Source organism: Alligator sinensis, unplaced genomic scaffold (genome assembly GCF_000455745.1).
Source record: "Alligator sinensis unplaced genomic scaffold, ASM45574v1 scaffold1241_1, whole genome shotgun sequence".
Classification (NCBI taxonomy): domain Eukaryota; kingdom Metazoa; phylum Chordata; order Crocodylia; family Alligatoridae; genus Alligator; species Alligator sinensis.
In genome coordinates this window covers 1,699,568-1,719,971 of record NW_005842202.1, presented here as the reverse complement: position 1 = coordinate 1,719,971, position 20,404 = coordinate 1,699,568, and the positions used below count along the sequence as shown (strand labels likewise).

General features: G+C 59.9%; 2 protein-coding genes across 2 annotated transcripts; one reads left to right on the top strand and one right to left on the bottom strand.

Moving 5' to 3' along the window:
• Window positions 1-1,580: 1,580 nt before the first annotated feature.
• CLDN25 (claudin 25) lies at window positions 1,581-4,333 on the bottom strand. The gene has a single exon (XM_006026662.3). The coding sequence runs from the start codon at window positions 2,622-2,624 to the stop codon at window positions 1,932-1,934; it is 693 nt and encodes a 230-aa protein (XP_006026724.1). The 5' UTR covers window positions 2,625-4,333; the 3' UTR covers window positions 1,581-1,931.
• Window positions 4,334-7,885: 3,552 nt separating this feature from the next.
• LOC102376124 (G protein-activated inward rectifier potassium channel 4-like) lies at window positions 7,886-17,990 on the top strand. The gene is made up of 4 exons (XM_025207613.1): window positions 7,886-7,900; window positions 12,784-13,061; window positions 13,358-14,603; window positions 16,827-17,990. The coding sequence occupies exons 2-4, from the start codon at window positions 12,846-12,848 to the stop codon at window positions 17,192-17,194; spliced, it is 1,830 nt and encodes a 609-aa protein (XP_025063398.1). The 5' UTR covers window positions 7,886-7,900; window positions 12,784-12,845; the 3' UTR covers window positions 17,195-17,990.
• Window positions 17,991-20,404: the final 2,414 nt, after the last annotated feature.

The window sequence follows — 20,404 nt, the reverse complement described above, 5'->3', positions numbered from 1 at the left end:
GAATCCTCTTCTTGTGCAAGCTAAGTGGACATTAAGGTGCCGTGCAGTGGAGCCATGGGAATCAGTGGCTGAGCCTTTTATGTCCCATCAAGAGGTCCCTGGCTGCCCCTTGCAGGGGAGTTTCATGTTGTGCCCGGCTGTCGACCTCTAAGAGAGGAGGCCCATGGAGGAAACTTTTCAGAATGAAAAAGTCCTGTGACTCCTTCCACATCTTGCTAACATGAGCCCTGAGGTTTCACTGTAGGCATTGGAGGCCTGATCCACAGCCTGTTGGAGCAAATGGGGAAGATCCCCTGTTGGCTCACGCTTGGAGACCCTACAGGGGCACTTAGGATGGGAAGTGGTGTCCTGGATCCTCGATTCCATTCCCAGGCAATAGGTAACTCAAAGAAATCCCCCAGATCACCACTTAGGACCTTCCTCTACAACTGCAAGAGACGCCCAACAGCACGTCATAGGGAAAGCCAGGGAGACAAGGGTGCTGCCAGTCCCTGGGAAGTGCTTGGTTAATAGAGGGTCAGAATATGCCAGGAAAAGACCCGTGCCCCATGCTACAGCAGAAGGCAGCACCCCACAGAGTCTGTGGCAGTCTGATTTTAAGGAGAAAATCCTTCCTGACCCCAGATTTGGTGACAAGCATGAACCTGCGTGGAAGAGCAAGACTGTACGCAGAACCCTCCGGTTTTCCTAATACTGGTAGGACTGTCTGTACCCGCACATCAAAAATACCCCAACCTTCAAGTAGCTGCTTGATCATGGCCAGAGCGTGCAATCACTTCAAGTAAAGATGGGCAGAGCTGGAAAGCTTGGGTGGGGAGGACGGGTTGTTTTGGAAGCTCTGGATTTCCAGTTTTGGGCCCACATGCAAGGTTTCTGATATGTCCTAGGTTCAACCAGGCTAGAAAATCCCATCTGCGTGTGTCGGCAACTCTGCCCTTCATCTCAGCTGGAGCAAAGTACGAATTACAAAACTGAACTTTTAAAGCAGAACTGGACTTTGCTTCTCAAAGGAAGTCGGTTTTCTGTTTTTGGATGGGAGCCCCCCGTGCTTTGTTGTCGCAGTCGCGGCCCGTATTGCAAGCAAAAGTTTTAAAGGTAGCGAAACAGAAGTGTCCGGTAGCACAGTTGCACCAAACTGATTCCCAACCCGGCCCGCAGGGGTATTGAGCCGATTTCTCACATCAGGATTAGTCAGTGCACGTGAGCATGCAGTTTGTACGCAGCCGACGGCAGCACGTCGGGGAGAAATCTTTAGACGGACCCTTAAGGCTCATTGCTGTCACTACACAAGTGAGCAAGACAGCCTTCTAATTGAGAGCCTGCGATACTCCACAGTCTCACTGAGTGCAGCACTGCTGCGGGCCTGGCACCCTTCCTGGACTCAACAAATCTAGTTTTTGATATCAAGCAATTTTTTTTTTGCTCACTAAATAAACTAAGAGACACCCTACGGCAGCATTGCCCCTGCAGCTACAATATTGTCTTTACGCTCTGTTCCAGACACAGGGACTTCTCCAGAGTACAAAAACATCTCGCTCTTTACTTGAATAATTTATTTGGAATACATCGCTATGCAACGGACAGTGAAAGAGGGAACTTTCAAAATTGTGCACAGTCGTTACAATCAATACATTCGCAACCATCGGAAATTTTCAGTGTAATCAGTGACAGGCTATAGGGTACATGGGGATAGGCATATGAAGTGCTCTTTACTGCTCTGGGTCCCCCCTGGGTGGCTTTATAATGCTAGGCTCAGTTTGCAAGTGTGGCAGAAAAAAGCTGTTACTCTCGTAAAAGTTAAACACACAGAGGAAGGAAAGAAGATTTGCGACACTGTCTTATGCATAAGCAAATCATCCTGTAAAACATTATGGGAACTGGCTCTGGGATCGCGAGGGCCAGTACCTGTGCACAATTCTGTGCTGGGAGTCCTAGATTACCAGGTCGGCGTTTCTGGGATGTGAGGGGTGGCTCCAATGTGGCATCCTGGCCGGGCGCTGGATCCTGGCCGCTTCGTGACGAGCTGCTAACGGTTTTGCCGGCATCTCAGTCCTTCCCGCGCAGGGGGAGCAGAGAAGGAGCAGCCCCCCCACCACGAGGAAAAATCCAGCAAACCAGCCCAAGAACATCGCCTCCCCAAATTCCCACCGCGGGACGATTTCCGGGATGGTCTCGTCCCAGAACTCAAGCACCGTGTTATAAGCAACCCAGGAAACGGGGGTGAGGGTCACGATGCCGGACATGCCAAAAATGGCCCCTCCGAAACACACCAGGCGTTTCCTTAGCTCCGGCTTGTCTTCCCAGGGCTTCCAGCAGTCCAGCCCGAAACTGGAGAGCACGAACCCCAGGAGCCCCAGCCCGTTGGAGAGGCACATCAGGATTCGGGATACCCGGAGGTCCAGCGGCAGCGCCAGGAAAGAGTCGTAGGCTTTGCACTCCATGGCGCCTTCCTCTTGGATGATGCAGACCTGCCAGAGCCCCATGTTCCAGATCTCCAGTTCGTTTAAGTCCAAGTTGAGGTTCTTCCAGAGTGGCGCGTACGTGGTGACACAGGACGAGACCCACCCGAAGAGCGAGAGAAACATGCCACTCAGCTGAACTTTCCTGTTGCAGCTCCAAGCCATGCTAACGCTGCGTCTGTAATCTGTGCCCCGGCTCCGCCGCTGGCGGGGCTGAGATAAGCTGAGGTGCTGGAGCAGAAGCTTTTGGTATTAACGCTTTTGGAGCTGTGTATTTATGGTGTGGATTTCCATGAATGTGCTGTTTTCAGTGGCCGGGCTATTGACAGAGAGCTGCTATTTGTTTCTAGCTTTCTGAGGAACAGCGTGGGGAAAATTCAAGCTTATACCACTAATTCCTGGGTGTGGCCACAATCATTTCATGTCTTGTTGGTTTTACTGTATTTAAAAAAAAAAAAAAAAAAGAGTCCGTAAGTAGTCCTGGCTAGGCAGGAAATACGAGGTACACGAGGAGCTGAAATTCAATGCTAGGGAAGCAATCTATCAAAGCTCATCAGCCAATATCTCGGCGTGTGCAGCACTTTGCAGCTTCTGCAGGGTGGCCCGTCGCCAGTGCCCGCGCAGCGTGGTTTTCTGGCCACGACGCAAAGCCACAAGCCCGAGCAGCTCTGAAGTGCGGCCGAGCTGTTCCCCTGCAGCCTGCTGGAGTCTCCTGCTTGTTGCTTGTGAGAGTCCGGTGTGGGAGGGGATGTCCCGGTGCCTCCCGCTCCCGAGCTTCGGGCCCCGGGCTGCGTGGCACTAGTTGGGTTGTCGGCGCAGGCTGGGCGGTACCCTGGCGCGGGTGGGCGCTTGCAGGGATAGTGGTTACAGCTGCGTTCCCACCTGCCTTGCCCGCCCAGCTGAGACCCAGCCGGTGCAGGGGAGCTGCAGCAATGAGCAAGAGGGAGGAAGAGGAGCAGGGATGGAGACTTGGGGAAGCAGGGGGCTTGTGTGCAGGGGGAAAGGCAGGGCAGGGCCGTGGCACGGAGGCTGTTCAGGCGTGCACATCGGAGGGTGTTGGCTGGAGAAAAGGCCCTGCGGGGAGAGGAGGGCCTGGCTGCCCCGGTGCTGACAGATGAAGACAATACCGATGACGCCCGTGCTGCCGCACACAAGAGGGTTAAGCACTAAACACGCAAATCCCCCGGGCCTCAGGACCCCTGAGGTGAGAGGCTGGGCTTGGCAGGGAAAGTGCCACTGGCTGACGGGCAGCTGCATGAGCACGGGGCTGGGTGGGGAGGGAACCGGCAGAGAGCTGGAGCCAGATCCCCTAGCCCCCTGCGACTCGCCCCTCCTCGCAGGCCTGCTCAATGCATCGTCGCTCGTCCCGAAACACGTCTCCACGGAGCAGGACCCCGAGGGTGTGCATCGGGCCCCACGGTGCCAGCATGGAGGGCAGCACCGCCTGCTTGCTCAGGCCTCCGTGGGAAGGTCGCCGGCTGCACAACCCTCTTATCGCTGGCGCCGCGGTGGCACGAGGTGCTTTCCCACCCCCTGCCGGGGCTCACGGCCCTTTCACGGGCAGGAGGGAATTAACCCATGCCGCCTGCATGGTCCAGTCGTGGCTCCATCACCCCGGGCCAGCTGCTACAGGGACCGGAGACCTGACTCCCACGAAGCTGTCGCGGTGGCCCGAGGCCCACAGCCAGTGGGGGATGGAGGAACCGGGAAAGCTGCCGCTCTTTGCATCTGCAAGCCAACTCCCCTCATCCGTCTCTGATGTAGCAGCCGTCTTGCAAGGCAGCCAGCGTCATGTCCAGGCCCGCACGGAGAAGGATCCTTGGCCGATCCTCTCTCCCCAGGAGGGGCCCATCGTGCTGGAGGCAAAGGCAGGGTTCCCCCCCCGTGCTGGCAGCACCTTCCTGAGCCTATGGTGAGCGGCTTGTATCTGCTGGGCTTGGGGAGAAGAGGAGATCGCGGCCCCTGTGTCAGGCAGCAGATGCTGGTGCTTGTGGGAAACATCCCTCTTCCCTGCCTCCTTCCCAGAGACCCAAGGAGCAAACGTTTTGCGCTGGAAACCCCTCATCTTGCAGCCAGGGCCAGGCATGACGGCAGGAGGGGCTCGGCATGGGGGGCTTCTGGGGCAGGCACAGGACCCCCAAAACCCTCACTCATTGCAACAGCCTCTCTGGACTTAGCCCTGATGTGGCCCCGTGCATCCTCGGAAAGTGCTTTGCATATGTTCCCCCGGCGATAACCCCACGGGCTGGGCTGAGCTGCTATCTCCTTCCAACGATGGAGAGTCCAGGACACAGATAAGGTGCAGAACAGGCCAAGGAGCCATGGCGGAGCCGGGACACGACCCCTGCAAACCCCACTGCGGGGAGAGGAAGATGACCCCGTGGCATTGAAGGCTCTTGGGGGCCCCCGAGGCGCCTGGCGACCCGGCCTGGCCAGCTGTCGCTCCGTGCCCAGACACGCAGAGGGAACACCATGTCAGGCTTGGGGAATTTCATCTTTATGGGGGGGATTAGTGCCTAATCCCTCCCTCATCTGCCCGCTTTGTTATCAAGAAGGAGATTGCGGGGCAAGGCCGGCGAATTACGGCATCCTCCTCCTGAGAGCCAGGGGGCTGGCACGGCCGTGGTCGAAGCCACGTCCATGGCAGAGCTGGGCATGCATGCGGGGCTCACACCCCGTAGCTGGAGGTGGTGGGGCATGCTGGATCATCAGGGTACCCCCTCATTGCAGCGATGAGCACCATCGCCCAAGCCGAGCTTTGCCGCCAGCCCCGCGAGAGCCGGAGCAGCCAGTGATGGGGCAGCTCGGTCGAGGCAGGTGCAATGGTGCCAGGACCAGCCGAGGCTGGGGATTGTGCTCTCTGCAGAGCTTTAGGCCAAATGGGGCGGGGAAAGGGCTCTGCCTTCCGGCCGTGCTGCCAAGGCCTGTCCCCTTGGGGTGTCCCGAGGAGAGAGGCTGCCCAGGCTGGCTGCGCCCCCCTCCACCCTCCGTCCCCGGGGCACGGTCTGGGTGGCTGTGGGAGCTCTGCCTTCTGCGCTCTGCCTGACAGATCAAAGGCAGCAGGATGATGAAGCTCCCGAGTGAAACCTCGGTGCTGACGTGTCGGGCAAGGTGTTCTGCTCCGCTTGTGATCACAGGAACGTCAGCCCCGGCTGGCAGCGAGGCCGGCGTCTCCCTGCCCCCCGCCTGGGCAACGGGCTGGGGCAGCACGGTGTTTGCAAGGTTGGCATTCCTCTCCCTACGGCTGGCTCCGGGCCGTGGCCCACCGGGGTGGGCAGGGGCTGACTCAGCCTCTCCAGGATGCAGACAATGGGCACGTCTCGCCCTATGTGAGCAGCCCAGGGCATTTTGCCAGGCTGCAGGTCCCGCCAAAGCACGCCTGTGCCCAGCCCCAGGGAGAAGGGAAGAAGGGGCCAGCCTCTGCCATCACCCCAAGCACTCTCCTTTGTGCTGCAAGCCTGCCTGGCCTGCCCCAGGCCCTGCGAGCATTGCTCGTGGTTGTTCGGGTGGGGGACGCCTGGGCACCAGACCGAGACGGCCACCCCTTCACTTCCCAGCCACCCCCGGAGGGGAGGGGAGCTTCTGGCTGCTGGAATTTGAAGGGGCAGCCGAGGTCGCACGTCCCCCCGCCGCCTCGGGGCACGGCGCTCCCATCCCGCACGTAGGAGGCTGCTGCGCTCCTTCATCCCAGGGATGCTGCATGCACCTAGGACGGGAGCTGCCCCCTTTCCTGAGAGCCTGTCACGGGGAGGTGAATCTACCACCCTTAGGCTCGGCGTCCCTGAGCCCTGGATCCCCAAGCAAGACGAAGTCACTTGCGTTTGGAGCCCTCGTGCCCCACAGGCTGCGGCTCAGTGGGTATTTATACCTTGGGGGCTACCCGGGCTATTTTAAACCTCTGCTCAGTAGGGAACCGGCTTTAACGGGAGCATGTGGCTGCTTCTAGCAGCTCCATTTCAGGAAGGGGTTTTCCATTGACTCCATTGCAGCCCGATTGCTGCCAGTGCAGCAGCAGGATCGTGGCCCTGTCTGGGGAGTGGGACCTAGAGGGGGGAGCAAGGCCACGTTACACCAGGGTGTACATGGGCATGTGCATGGCCCCTGGGCTGATGTGCTATTTGCAGGCCAGCAGCTCCTTGCAGAGGATACCCCGCGGTGCTCCTTGGCTGCCTCTCTTCTTGCAACCCATCGTACACGTGCAGCGGGTGCAACAGCAGCAGTCTCTGCACCAAACGACCCCGTGGTGGTGGCAGGAACGTCACTTCCCCTCCATGAGCGATGCTGGCAGCTGCCCTGTGATGAGGGAAGGAGAGCATTTGCTCCAAACTTGGGCCTCCTGGGTAAGTACCTAACCAAGCCGTGGGCTCACCCTTCCTCCTCCTCGGCTCCTGGGAGGTTGAGCAGGGCTCTGTCTGGAGCTGGAAAGGGAGATCCCTCCTGCCAGCTGCAGCAGAAGCACTAGGAGATTAACCCTGCAGGCGCCAGCATCTCCAAGGCAGCGTGGCTCCCCCTTGCCCGAGCCTCCCTGATTAAATCATCTTGAGGTAATTCTGCGTGTCATTGAGGAAGATTAACGGGTGACCTTCTTCTCCCACAGCAGGATTGGAGGCAGCCGCCGTGCTCCTTGGCCCTCCCATAAGCTCCAGCCATGCGGGCCAGGAGAGGATTTGCCTCCAGAATGAATGGGAAGATGCCTGGCGGTGGACGGGACCCGGAGCGCTAGGCTGGCGCCAGCCCGGGGCCAAGGCTTCAGATGGTGCTGGGACCGCCGGCGGGAGCAGTAGCAGCCCCAGGAGGGATCGTGGCACACGGACTGCCAGCCCCGGCCCCTGTCGTGGTGGGCACGATGAGGTAGGTGTGTTATTGTGCCGGCTGCTTGCAGACGGTGCGCGGTCGCGGCAGGGGTCCCCCTGGCCAAAGTCAGCCCAAGAGGGCTCTGGGGTCAGACCCGGTCTCTTAGGAAAACTGGCGTTCATCTCTTCTGCTGCAGGGCTGAAGCAGAGCAGTTGGCAGCTCTGCACGGCAGCAGGTCCCTGGGCCTAGATGGGTGTCTCGGAGCTGAACCAAGAAGTCTCTGGCTGCTTCTTCTCTGCCCTTGGTGGGAGGACCTGGAGCACTCCAGGACGCGCATGGCGCTGTACATGGGCCGGCCTCGCAGCTTCCCCTGTGCCCCGGCAGCAGGCGCTGTGGTGGGAGGCATGGGTGCACGGCTCTATGCGGCAGGCGGGCTCTGTTCTGCCAGGAGCAGCACTGACTTTCCAGGCTGGACTTCCAGGAACGCAGCATCACGAGCACTTCTTTTGCTGGGATTGAGCCTGATGTTGCAAGCCAAGCGGGCAAGGGAGTTGCCAGCTGAGTGGCACTGGGATTCCCCGTCCTACCCCGGTGTGCCACTGGGTCCTCCATTGTAGATGGGTCTCCGACGGGGTGGAAGGAGCAAGGTGGGTGATGCCGGCTCAGGGGAGGGGACATCTCAGGTGCGGGGTGCTGAGCTGAGCTGAGCTGAGCTGCTTCTCTTTGCATCAAGCAAGGTGAAGGGGGAGCTCTGCTGGGCCCAGCACAGCCAGGCTCCATCCAGCTCTTCCTGGGGCAGCAATGTGCATCTCGGACAGACCAGCCCAGTGCCCCTTGCCCTGGCAGCGATGTCCTTGGACCTGGCATGGAGGAGGCCTGGAGCTGCCACAAAAGCAGAGCAAAGGCATTGTCCCAGGGACTTGGCCTGCCGATCACACTTGTGCTGCCCATGCAGCGATTCGCTGCCAGTGTCTGGTGAGGGGCAGTCACAAATACTGTGCGACACTCCTAAGGAGACCTGAGGTCCTGCCCTCCAGGAGGGACCAAGCCTTGTCTTGTTGGTGGCTTTTGTTGGTGCCACAGGCCAGGGGCTGAGTGATGGGAAGGCTAACCAGGCAGCTCCCTGCTAGCCCTTGGGGGGAGATGTTGCTCCCTGGATCCCAGATGCCCCAGCTGTGACCAGAGCCCCATTGCAAAGACGGGCCCTGCTCTGAAGGACTTGCTAAACCAAGGCTGGGAGGAGAAACAGGTCTGGAGAGGGATGCGGGGCTTGCCCATGGCCACAGGGCAGGGTAGTGGCCGAACAAGGCATCTAGGGCCATTGTCCTGCCCAGGCTATGTCGATCGCTGGCTGCCTTGGGCACTGGCATTGCTACAGCGGTTACACCCTGGGCATGGCTGACTCTGGCAGTGACACCTCCCGAGGCAGCGCGAGTGCAGGGCTGGCGCACGGCGGTCAGTATCTGCACTGCAGAGAGGAGGCCATCTCGGAGGAGAGCCGTGCTGGCCACTTCCACGAGGCCTGAGCAGAGAGAGAGAGAGAGAGAGAGTGTGTGTGTGTGTGTGTGTGTGTGTGTGTGCACGCACGGGTGTGTTCAGCTGCATACTATGTGCCCCACCAGCACATGCGTGGTCTATTGCAGGAACAGCGTGCATGGTTAGGAGAGGGACCTGGGCCCGGGTGGGGTGGCAGGACCGGTGTTGTGGGATGCTAAAGGAGTTCCTAACCCCAGAAAAGTCCTGAGTTTAGAGGGAGTTGCACAAGAGTGCTCCTACACCCCCGTGGCAGGGCCTGTGTTCCTAAATCCCCTCAGCGCTTTTGGAAAGCGCTGTCTTTTGCCTCCGTTTCTGCTGCGGATGCAGCTCAGTTGAGCGGAGGTCTGCTCCCCTCCCGCATGGGCCTGTGAGAGCCACACGCCAGGTCTCTGCGGGCAGGAGCAGGGCACTGATTAAGGCCAGTCACTTGTTCTGAGATCAGCCCCAGCCTGGGATGGGGGAGAGGTGCCGCAGGGGCTTGGGTGCCATCTCCAGGGCCTCGTTCCCTTATTTTTTATTGAACCTCACCCAAGTGCTTCTCCTTGAAGGGACCGTTTCGGTCCTGAAGGCTGAGCACCATTAATGGCAGGAGACCGCATGGGTCACACAAGCTCAGCCCCTCCATTCAGGGGAGAGAAGCGGGCACCATTTGAGTGCCCCTGTTGCACAGCTTCCTCCCCAGGCTCCCACCAGCTCAGGCATTGCAAGCAGCCCACAGGCTGGTGCATGTTTGCCTGCAGTTCCTCCCGTGATGGCTGCCAGGCACCCGGCTGGTTTGCAAGCAGGGGAGTGGGCTCAGTTTACCCAGCAGCGGTGCTCCTGGTGGCACTTGCCCCCGGCTCCAGCTCAGACCAGTGCCCTGGGCTTGCCTGTACAACGGACTCATCCCTGGCAGGTTCAACCAAGCCGAGCTGCCTTGGTGCCGCACGACTGGTGAGTTTGCACAGCTGCCAGCTCCCTCGTGGAGTCTCGTGGCCAGTTGATGATTGTGCCTGAGCGTGGGATGGGAGAAGGGGTCTCTGGGAGGAGGAGATGGCCCATAAGCTGCTGTTCATGCAACTAATAAGAAGAGGGGCGGGAGATCCCTTGGCTCTGCACTGAGTCCTGTGAGGCCCATCCGCCCTGATGCACCTCTGGGAGCCGGATCGGGCCCGTAACTCGTCATGGGATGCCCACCCGAGTCCCACTGGGAAGGGGTCTTTCCCTGCGCCTGTCCATTCAGCCTCCCGGCATTGCCTCCAGCCTGCGCCTTCCAGCAACCAACATGTTATCATAGGGGCTGGAAGGGTGGCTTTGCCAGGCAAGGCCTGCTGGAGATGGACAGCCTTTCCCACTCTCCAGGCAGTTGGCAGAGCCCCGGGCATCGCCAGTGAAGGCTGAGTGGCCTCCTGTGGAGTGGCCGTGCCCGCGGGAAGGACCTGCCTCCGGTCCCCCGCCCACGCAAGGCTATTATAGCAGGTAATTGGCTTAGCCATCTGCTATGGCAGTGTAACCAAACACAGCTCCACGGCTCCGATCAGCCTTAACCCCATTATCTTAATGCAGGCTGCCCCGCCACCCCGGTGAGGCATGTCCCCAGACCCCAGCCCTTGGTACTGCCCTGTCCTTGGGACTCTTGTGCTTTCTAACTCTTTGCCTTTCTTGGATGCAGTTGGGCGGCACGGAGGAGCCCAGGAACAAGAGCTAGCAATCCCCTTTGCCTCTGTGCCTCCGGGTGCTGAGGTGTGGGAGCACGGCGGTGCGAGCCCCTGGGGCTGGGGGTGACCTGGCTTGCTCAAGAGTTGTAGGGACCCGGTACAGAGGAGGGGAGGTGCTGCAGTCACTCCAGGGTGCCAACCTGACAGAGCCGACTGCAAAGCAGGGGGTGGTTAGCGGGGAACGTGGGGGTCTTGCAATGCGGTTTTCACTGAAAGCCATGGGTGGAGGGGCCGCAGTCAGGTCAGGGCACTTCCCTGACCGCAGAGCTGTGGGACAGCGGTTGGAAAGCCTGCTTGGAAATCATCCCCCCATGTTGTCCTGGCGGCCTGCATTCACCCACCCCAGCACGTTGTGAATTAAAGGGGAAACTATCCCCCGTTTCCCATTCCTGGGAGAGGGCAGAAGCCATCTCCCAGCAGCAAGACACTTGGGTGGCAGCTCTACCGATGCTGCTGTGCTCAGGCTTTTTTGCTCAATGGCTGGAGACTTCCGTAGGCCGAAGGTTTCCCATGTGTTAAAAGAGGACGGGGATTGACCGCTTGCCAGCTGATCCACGGTAGCTGCCCCATCATCTCACGGTCACTGGGTCATGGGCCAGGACCCCAGTCGTGGGAAAGGTGCTTGCAGTCCCAGCTGCTAACGCCCACGTGAAGCCTCAGCTATTGCCACGTAGCTCTGGCAGGGACCGCAGCGCTCTGCGGAGGTACCGAACACCACCTGCAAGCCATGACTCCCTTCCCTCCCTCCTGAAGTCCCCCTGGCATGAGGGGACTGTGATGTTTCCCTGCCTGATGGGGTGTCACGACTGCGGGGCCAGGGGCCGGACGTGGGCCTCGCCGGCGGGGGGCAGGGAGCTGCGGTGCCAGACCGCAAGCCGCACCGATCCGTGTTGACACTCGTTCTGGAAACCGGTTCTGACAAAGAGGCTTCTGTGGCTGGCAGGCATCCAGCCTGGAGCACCCGGCCCCAGGTGGAGGGGAGATCCAGGGAGACGCAGCAGCCACGGTGCATGGCTGAGGATCCTGCCAGCCCGCGGAGACGCCTCCAGCGGTGTTTGCATTTCTAAGTAGTGTTTTGGGCCGCATCCAACTTCCCTTTCTATGAAGATATGCATTGTGACACCTGCAGTGTGGCGAGCCCTCCCGAGACAAAGCGCTGAGGCTCTTTTGGCATCGCGAGACGGACGAAGGGCCTGGTGCTGCTCTCCATCCATGGAGCTGTCTCCTACATAGCCCAGCGGCTTGGTGCAAGACCTTTGCAGCTGGCCTGTCCCTTTGGCAGAGGGGGAAGGAAACCAAAGCAATCACAGGAAGCAATGAGCTGCCCGGACTCATTTTCAGGGATTTGCGTCTGGCTGTGCTAATCCCACCCTGCCCTCGGCCCAGATTGCATCTGGATCCGGCACAGGGTGCTGCTGCCGTGCTAATGAAAAATCCTGCAGTTCGGCCAGGCCTTGGCTTCCTCCCACCGCGCCCCGATGTACATGCTCTGCAGTGTTACTGGAGCATGGCATGGGAGGTGGGTGCACAAATGTCCACACAGGCCCAGCCCCAAACCGAGTAAGTGCCACCCCGTTCTGCTGTGATCTTCAGGGCAAATAGCGGTGCTGGCTGTTTTGCTCCTTAACAGCAGGAGAGTCCACCCCAGGGCTGTCCATCCTGGCCGACAGAAACTGGTGTCTCTGCAGCAGTCAGGCATGAGATTATAGCCGTGATGAGTGTTAGGTCTTAAAAGTGCCTGGCTTGTGTTAGATGCTGTGCACCCCCAAAGAAAATCCTCCCCTTAGAGGTCTCCAAGTGTTAGGGGCTGGCTTAAATGCTTGGGACTAGGACCCAGCTCTGCCACAGACTCCCCCAGTGACCTTGGGCAAGTTGCTTGCTCTCTCTGTGCCTCAGGTCCCTGTGTATAATGCAGAGACAACGATCTCCCGCAGGAGCTGTGCGGGGTGGTAGGTGCTGTGGGATTGATGAAGCTTGTGGTAGTTATAGTGACCGGGGCTACCTGGCATTAGAGATGAAGCCTGAGCTCCCCGGTAGCTCTGCATATGGGTCCAGAGGCTTTAAACGACATGTGCTTATGCAGGCAGCATGGCCCCTGTGAGCAGACAGTGCCGGTGAGTCTCACGGACTGAGCTGCCTGCAGCCACACGTTCTCGCAGGCCAGACTGGAGGCTGGTGAAGGACCTTGACTGGCTCCCCAGCCTAGCAGGAGGAGCCCGGCCCCTCGGATGGCAAGGTGCCTTTATCAGGGGGTCCCCCAGCTAACCTAAGCCTCCTCTTTGTGTTTCCCCGGGCAGGGTTCCTCCCTGGCGAAGGTGCAAAGCACTGGGCTAGGCCCACCTGCCCACCCGGCTCAGCCATGGTGCTGCCCGTCACCAGCAGCAACATGGAGCTGCGGCAGGACAACGGCCTCTGCGTGCACAACGACGTGGGCAGCTGCCGGCTGACGTACGAGGAGTCCCGGAGCCGCCGGAAATCCATCCCCCCGGCGCAGATGCCTACGGCCAAGCACATGCTGGCCTACCTGCCCCGGCCCCCGACCGACACCAGCCGCTACGGCACCTTCCCGCAGAAGGTAGGGCCGCCGGCCTCGTGTTAGGGGGTGGGCATGGCGTCCTGGCCCACTGGACCCTGCTCCTGCCCTGCTTCCCATAGCCACCCTGGTGAGTCCAGGTGGCTCCGGGCAGGGTGGGGACACGCTGCCAGGGCATTGGCCCCAGAGTCAGGGCATGGGGTGGAGGAGCATCTCCATTTGGCCTCCCTGCTGCTGGTTCAGCTGGACGCAGGAGCCTGCTTCTTTGGGTTTTGCTGGTGGTGCCCCGACCTGGTGAGGGCTGCAATCCAGCTGACTTGTTCTCATCTCCCCCATAGCCTGAAGTGATGGTCATTCCCACGGGGCTGTCGGAAGAAACCCAGCTGCTGCCGGAGCCCACCGCCACCAGGAGAAGTGCCCTGTCGTCCCACTTCCTGCCCCTGCCCTGCAGCCCCAAGGACCGCTCCGTTGCACAAAGGAGGCTCAGCACGATGGAGCCGATGGGCACAGAGGCGGCTGCGCCCGCCAAGCACCGCCCCAGCGTCTCCATCAACACGGAGGACCTGCCCAGGTACCGGCGGGCATCCCGCAATGAGCCGCAGCCCCCGCTCCGGGACATCAACACCCGGTGGTACCCCCGGCATGCCCTCAGCGCGCCCAACATCCCCAACACGACACGCAGCAAAACACCCACCCGCAGCATCGTCTCCATCCCCACTTCAGACAAGTCCCAGAGCCGGCGCTGCAAGCTCATCGATGACGACCGCCAGTTCAGCTTGTCCAACAAGCAGCAGCGGCAGCGCTACGTGACCAAGGTGGGCAAGTGCCAGGTGAACCTGGGCCGCATCCAGGAGAAGAAGAGGTTCCTGTCGGACATCTTCACCACCATCGTGGACCTCAAGTACCGCTGGTTCCTCTTCGTCTTCATGATGTGCTACATCATCACCTGGCTGGTCTTCGGCATCATCTATTTCTTTGACGTCTGGGTCAGAGACGACGTCAACCACATAGGAGACCCCGAGTGGAAGGCTTGCATCGAGAACGTGGACAGTTTCCTCTCTGCCTTACTTTTCTCTGTGGAAAGTCAGAGGACCATCGGCTACGGCTCCCGGATGGTGACAGCCAATTGTGCCGAGGGGGTCATTCTGCTGATGATCCAGTCCATCATCGGGTCCATGATCGACGCCCTCATGGTGGGCTGCATGTTTGTCAAGATCTCCCGGCCCAAGAAGCGTGCCCAGACCTTAATCTTCAGCAAGCAGTGCGTCATCTCCCATCGGGACGAGAAGCTCTGCCTCATGTTCCGCATCGGGGACCTCCGGGACAGCCACATGGTGGACGCCAAGATCCGGGCCAAGCTGATCAAGTCCAGGCAGACCAAGGAAGGGGAGTTCATCCCGCTGGAGCAGTCGGAGCTGAACCTGGGCTACGACACGGGTGAGGACAGGCTCTTCCTGGTCGAGCCGCAGATCATCTGCCACATCATCAATGACCACAGCCCCTTCTGGGACATGTCAGCCGAGTCGCTCAAGAGGGAACAGTTTGAAATCATCGTGATCCTCGAGGGCATTGTGGAAGCCACGGGTGAGTGCTTTGGGGGGGTGAATGGGGCCCAGCGGGTGGGATGGTGTTCCCTCTCCTGGAGCCGCAGGCTGCACATGTTACACCCAGGTGAATTCCCAGACTGCTGGGTAACAGCTGCTGGAGGAGAGGAAGTGCTGGCTTCACTCTAGAGCCCCCAACCTGTTTCCCTGGCAAGTCACTTTATCCCTTCATGCCTTGATTTACCCAATCTGAGAAATGGGTATTCTAATCCCTCCCTCAACTTCTCTGGGCCTGGTGGGGCAGCCCATGGAGGGAGAATCCATGCCCCTGCCTGCTGTGCAATCATGCCGCGGGGGCTGGTGAGATGCTTTGGAGAGGAAGAGCTGGGAGCTGATGAGGATCAGGAGCCTAGTGGCCTGACCTGTCAGCCTCTTGCTCAGCAAGGCAGGGGTGGCAGGGATCGGGGAAGGCCCATCCATGGCACCTGGCACCACGCGAGGTGAGGAGTCAGCCCGCAGGCCTGCCCGAGGGCAGCAGGAGGCAGGAACCGCGGGCAAGAAGCCCTGTGCACCCATTGCCGTGCAGCGGGGAATGCCATGGCCCCTTCTGCCCTCCTGGCATGGCTCTTAATCCCTGCAAAACCCACAAGACTGGGGTAACGTGCTGTCGTGATCTGCAGACTGAGTGTCTGCAGATCACGACACTCAGTCGTGAACCAGCCGGCCAGGCAGCTCCTGGCACAAGCGGCTACGCAGAGCCTGGGCGGCCTCACAGCACAGGGAGCAAAGCACGTGTCCAGCATCCTCCGAAGGGAAAGGTGTGTGCTGGAAACACGCACGGGCCCTTCTAGGATGCATCTGCTCCTGGGCAAAAAGCAAGGAAGTCCATGGGGTCCATGGCACTTGCAGGTGGGCACAGCTCTCTTCCCATTACCAGCAGTTCCCCCAGGCAGCTCTGTGCATGTGAAAGGCCTGTATCCCTCGAGGCCTCGCCTTCCCTGGCTCTCCCTTCTCAAATGCAGGTGTAGGGACACGGTGATTGTGGGGGTGTGGAGGGATGACAGCACAGGGCATGTCCCTCTCCTGGTCATTGTGGGCATTGAAGCATCCTTTTCCCTATGCAGGTGGGTGGTGTTCTTGACCCGCCTCTCTTCTCCCCTAGTTCTGTGCGGTGCCCGTCCCGTATCCATCTCCTGCCTCAGTGCAGGGCTGGACTCGTGGCCCAGCGGCACCATCCAGCAGCGCCCGGGAGCTCTGGGCAAGGCGGCCACTTTGGGTTCCCCCTGCTGGTCACTTGTCTCGGGCTTCCACAGTCAGAAAAAAGGATGGAAAAGGACTGTGGCCACCTTGCATCTCCTGCCCAGCTTGTGCGAGGAGCTGGTGACGGAGCTGGCAACCCTGCATGAGGACGGTGGGGTATCCCCTCCCTGGGAGGACGGGGCTGGAAGAGTTGTGCTGCTTTTCAGCACAGGGCAGCCCATCCTGAGGGCAAAACCCTGCAAGAGTCAGGTGTGATGGCCTTGGGGAGGAGTGTCCTTGAGCAGGGACCCTCTGCAAGGGGAGATGAGCCTACTTAAAATCTGGTAGCAAAGCAGTAGGGGAGGGGCATGCCGCTGCATCCAGCACTGGGTTGTTCCCTAAAGGCTGGTCCCCGTGGCCACTCTTGCCTTTTGTCATGGTGACACGTATGGGAAGATGACTGCAGATGCGAGGGATGCTGTCGGGCCACTGGAGTCTGACCGCAACCCCAGCATGCATCGCTGTTGGAGTGAGAGTGGGTCCTGTTCTCCTGCAACCACAGAGAGAGCAGACGAGGGTTGGGTTCCTCCTGGTCCCCACAGCTGGAGCCAGCGTGGGTGGAGGTCGCCTGCTGCGTGCGTATCAGCCCACGGGCCAGTCTCGCTTTAGGTCCAGGTGCCCAGACAGTTTTGTCTGTGCAGGTCTAATCGTGGAGGGGCTCCTGTGGGTATCACTGCAAATCCATAGGCCTCAGTGGTGTGGGTCTCAGCCTGTGCTCCAGCTCCCTTTCCCCACCAGACCTAGTGCTCTGATGCAGACCAGGTTGGCCAGGACTATCCCACATACCCAGCCTCTGTCTGTGGCAGCATCCAGGGACGATACATCCTGTCCCCAAGGAAGCGTCCTCCTGACCCCAGGTAGAGGCTGTCCTATGCCCTGAGGCAGGAAGGCTGTGTCCTTTCACCGGGCATCACGATGCATCCGGTTCATGGTCCTGACTGCACCTGCTTCCTTCCCCCCGCAGGGATGACGTGTCAAGCCCGGACCTCGTACGTGGAGGACGAGATCCTCTGGGGATACCGATTTGAGCCCTGCATGTCCCTGGAGAAAGGGGCTTTCCGTGTTGACTACAGCCGCTTCGAGAAGACCTTTGAGGTGCAGACCCCGGTGGTCAGTGCCAAGGAGATGTATGAAATGAGGGAGATGGAGCACCAGGACCGCTCCACCCTGAGCCTCTACTGGGACCACATGTTGCAGCCCTGTGTTTCCACCGAGCTCATCGAGGACCTGCCAGGGGAGGGGCCCAGCGAGGATGTCCTGGCCAGGCTCAACATCCCCAACATCATGGAAGAGAGGAGCTCCGAGCTGCAAGCCCAGGACATCGGTGTCTAAGCTGCACCCCAACATGGCACGGCAGGAGGGGCCCCAGCAGGAAGGAGCCTGCTGCTTGCATCCCCCTGAGCGTGGGGGTGGGCCAGGGAAGGCAGGCTGCTGCCCAGCCATAGGGGTGCCCCAAACCCTTCGCCCAGAGGCTGCTCACTCTGGGCTGGAGAGGTCCTTGTGCGTGGCATGGGCAGCAGGCCGTGGGGAGCCAGTGGAGTGGGAGCCTTGGGTCTCTGAAAGGTTGGTTCATGGCATTTCTCAGTCACTGACTTGCAGTGGAGGAAACTCCCTGGCGCCCGGGAGGGTAATGCCATGCCCTCTGGCCTCTGCTGCCCATGCAAAATGCCCTGGGCTCCCAGCTCTGAGGCTGGTGCAATGCCAGGGCTATTGCAGCTCGAGGTGCCCCAGGGAAGGCTGCAGCCAGGGGAACTGCGCTCCACAGCTGCTAGTTCGCAGAATCCACCTCTGTCCCTTTTGGACGTTTCACCCTCGGTTCAGGCCATGCCCTTTGCATACTGCGGATGCCTGGCGCTGGTACCCCTGGCCCCGGCCCGGGCACTCCTGTGGAAGTGTCTCGTGCTGACAGTGCCATATGGAACTCACTCTCTCTGTGTCAGGTGCCCCTGGCCCTGCCCCTGTAGTCGGTCCTGCCCCTGTCCTCCGTCACCCCCAGCTCCCACACGCAGCCCCTCTCGCAGTCCCGGCTGCAACTCAGATGAATTATTTTTGCAATGTTCTGCTTTTGTAATAAGGACACCAGGAAACCAAGCCTCCTACGAGCCAGCAGGTGATTAAAGCCCCTTAAAAAATGGACACCAGCATTTTGCATGCATGCACGTGTGTGTGTGTATCGCCTCTGGCAGGCAAATATCTGGTTAGGGCGTTGTTAAAAATCGAAACCTGGTTTGCAGAGGTGCCGTCTGCTGCACCACCGATGTCAGCAGGACCGGGGATGCATTGCCTCTCTGCCTGCCAGGCCTGGCGTTCCTCTGGCCCAACAGCTGCACGAGGCTATGGCAAACGCCCCTGCCGGAGGTAACGGCAGGCGGGGGCCCTGCCCCAACCCTTTCAGCCACCCCACCCGGAGGTAACGGCAGCCGTGGCACATGCCACATCCATTACAGCAGCCAATCCCATTTTAATTGGGCCTCTAGAAATGCAGAGGGTCAAGTTAAGCTGCTGATTGCTGGATACTGGGTTTTCAACCATGGTAAATATCATGGCACGGGTGGTGAGAAGGTCCCTCAGCTGTGCAGTGCAACCTTGCAGTCTGTGGGTCAGCTGGAGAGAGCCAGACCAGAGCCGCTGTGTGAGCCTGGCCCTGCTGGATGGTGCAGAGGAGGAGGATGGGACAGTGACAGGGTGGGGGAAGCTCACACAGTTGCTGGGTCTGTTCTGCAGCCTTGTACAAATAACCCAAACTTCTGCACTCCCACCTGGCACCTCTCCCGGCCCTGGGAACGCACTCAGCGCTTGTCCTACTGCTTATAGAGGAAGCAGGTTTTTCCTTTTCCCTTCACCCTGTTTGATGGCAGAGCTGGCACTCAAACCGAATGAAGCAATCTGACATGGAGGAACAGCAGAGGACGGCTTCCAGCCTGCAAGCAGCTCACACCTAAAGCCTTTGGGCTGAGTTTGCTGGGTGGGGGCAGCTTCACTCCCATGTGAGGTCTGTCTGCCAGGCTAGAGCAGGAGACTTGCGTGGTGCACGGGTTTACATCTCCTGCATTGGTTTAAGGAACGTTCACAGAGGAAAATGCAGGCACCTGTGGACAGCATCCGACCATGGGGAAGGCGAGGAGGAAAGCTGGATGATTACATAGCCCAAGACTGGCAAGTGTCCGGCCAAAATGTGAGGGAGACGCAGCCGCTGCATGTATTAGCAGGGATATTTGCTGTCCTTGCATGCTAGGAGCCTTGTAAGTGCAGCTGGACGTCCAGAACAACTCTGCATCTCCTGCATCCTGGCAGACGCAGGCAGTGCGGAGCGGGGCGGACAGCTGTTCCCCCGCGAGCGGCTCTGCGGTTGTGTAATGGGGAAGCGGGTTAAGCCGTTTCTGTCACCGTCATTTCATAAAAAGGGAGATTGCTTCGAGGCATTATCTCCATCACATGCTCCTTGTCATGCTCCTCCCGGGATTAGCTCAAATATGGTGCAATCAGCCCCAAAGAGCCCTAGTTACTGCTTCCTGATCCCACGTCCACTGGGAGCTATTTTTAGCATTTAATTGCACTGGAGGCTGCAGCACATGCCCCGATAAGAGACGAACCCGCCTGGCACGCGGCTACGGTACGGGCGCTGAGCTGCGTGGCTTCCCAGCCCCTGGTGCTCTGTGCCCAGGCGGGGAGACGCACGCGGGGTGCTTTCCAGCCCCTGGCCCTCCAGTGAAACCAGCCCTTTCTGTGGGAAGGAGCCACGCCAAGCGAGTGTTGTAAAGAAGAGACTGTCAAAATGGCCAGGGGCCGTGCACGCCCAAAGCCAGGGTTTCGGGCCTGGAGCGACTTTTGTGTCCATGCTATAAGAAAATCAAAACGTCGAACTCAACCGGAAACCTCGTTGGGCTTTTCCCCTTCCTCTGTCCGCTCTGCTGAGCGGTGCAAGCAGGGGCACGCGGCTGTATCGGGGCCGCCGAGGGGGTCCCCTGGCGTCTCGTGACCCTGCTGCTGCATCCAGCCGGGAGCAAAGGTGGTCTCGACCGGACGGCGAGGGTGTTTGTGGCAAGGGAAAGGATGGAGCAGACTGAGCGGCGAAGGAGGCTTTGCATTGCAGACGGTGGGGGACGGATCCTGGCCTGCTCTGGGGCAGATGCTGCTCATACTGAGAGGCGCCCGGCCGCAGGGCGAAGGGCGAAGCGAATGCAGGCGTGCGGGCAGGAAAAGGCGGCTCAGGCGGCGGGCGAGAGTTAATGATACACGATGCCCAAGTGCAGGCCAGTGCTTTGAGGCGGGAAAACCAGGTCCTGCCTGCAACCGCGTCCAGACGCGAGCGTCGGCTGCGGATGGAGCACGCGGCGCCCAGGGGTGCTGGTGTGGGGACGCCCCGCGCCCACCCCTCTCACTGCCACCTGCCCCAGGGGGGGCACTGGGGGCTTTTCCCAGCAAACTCAAGCACAGGGGGCAGGTCTTGCTGGAAAAAAGAAGCCAAGAGGCAAGAATAATCCGCCTCCTCCTCCTCCACTTCGCACCCCCGCCCTCTCCCTGCTGTCCCAGGCAGAAAAA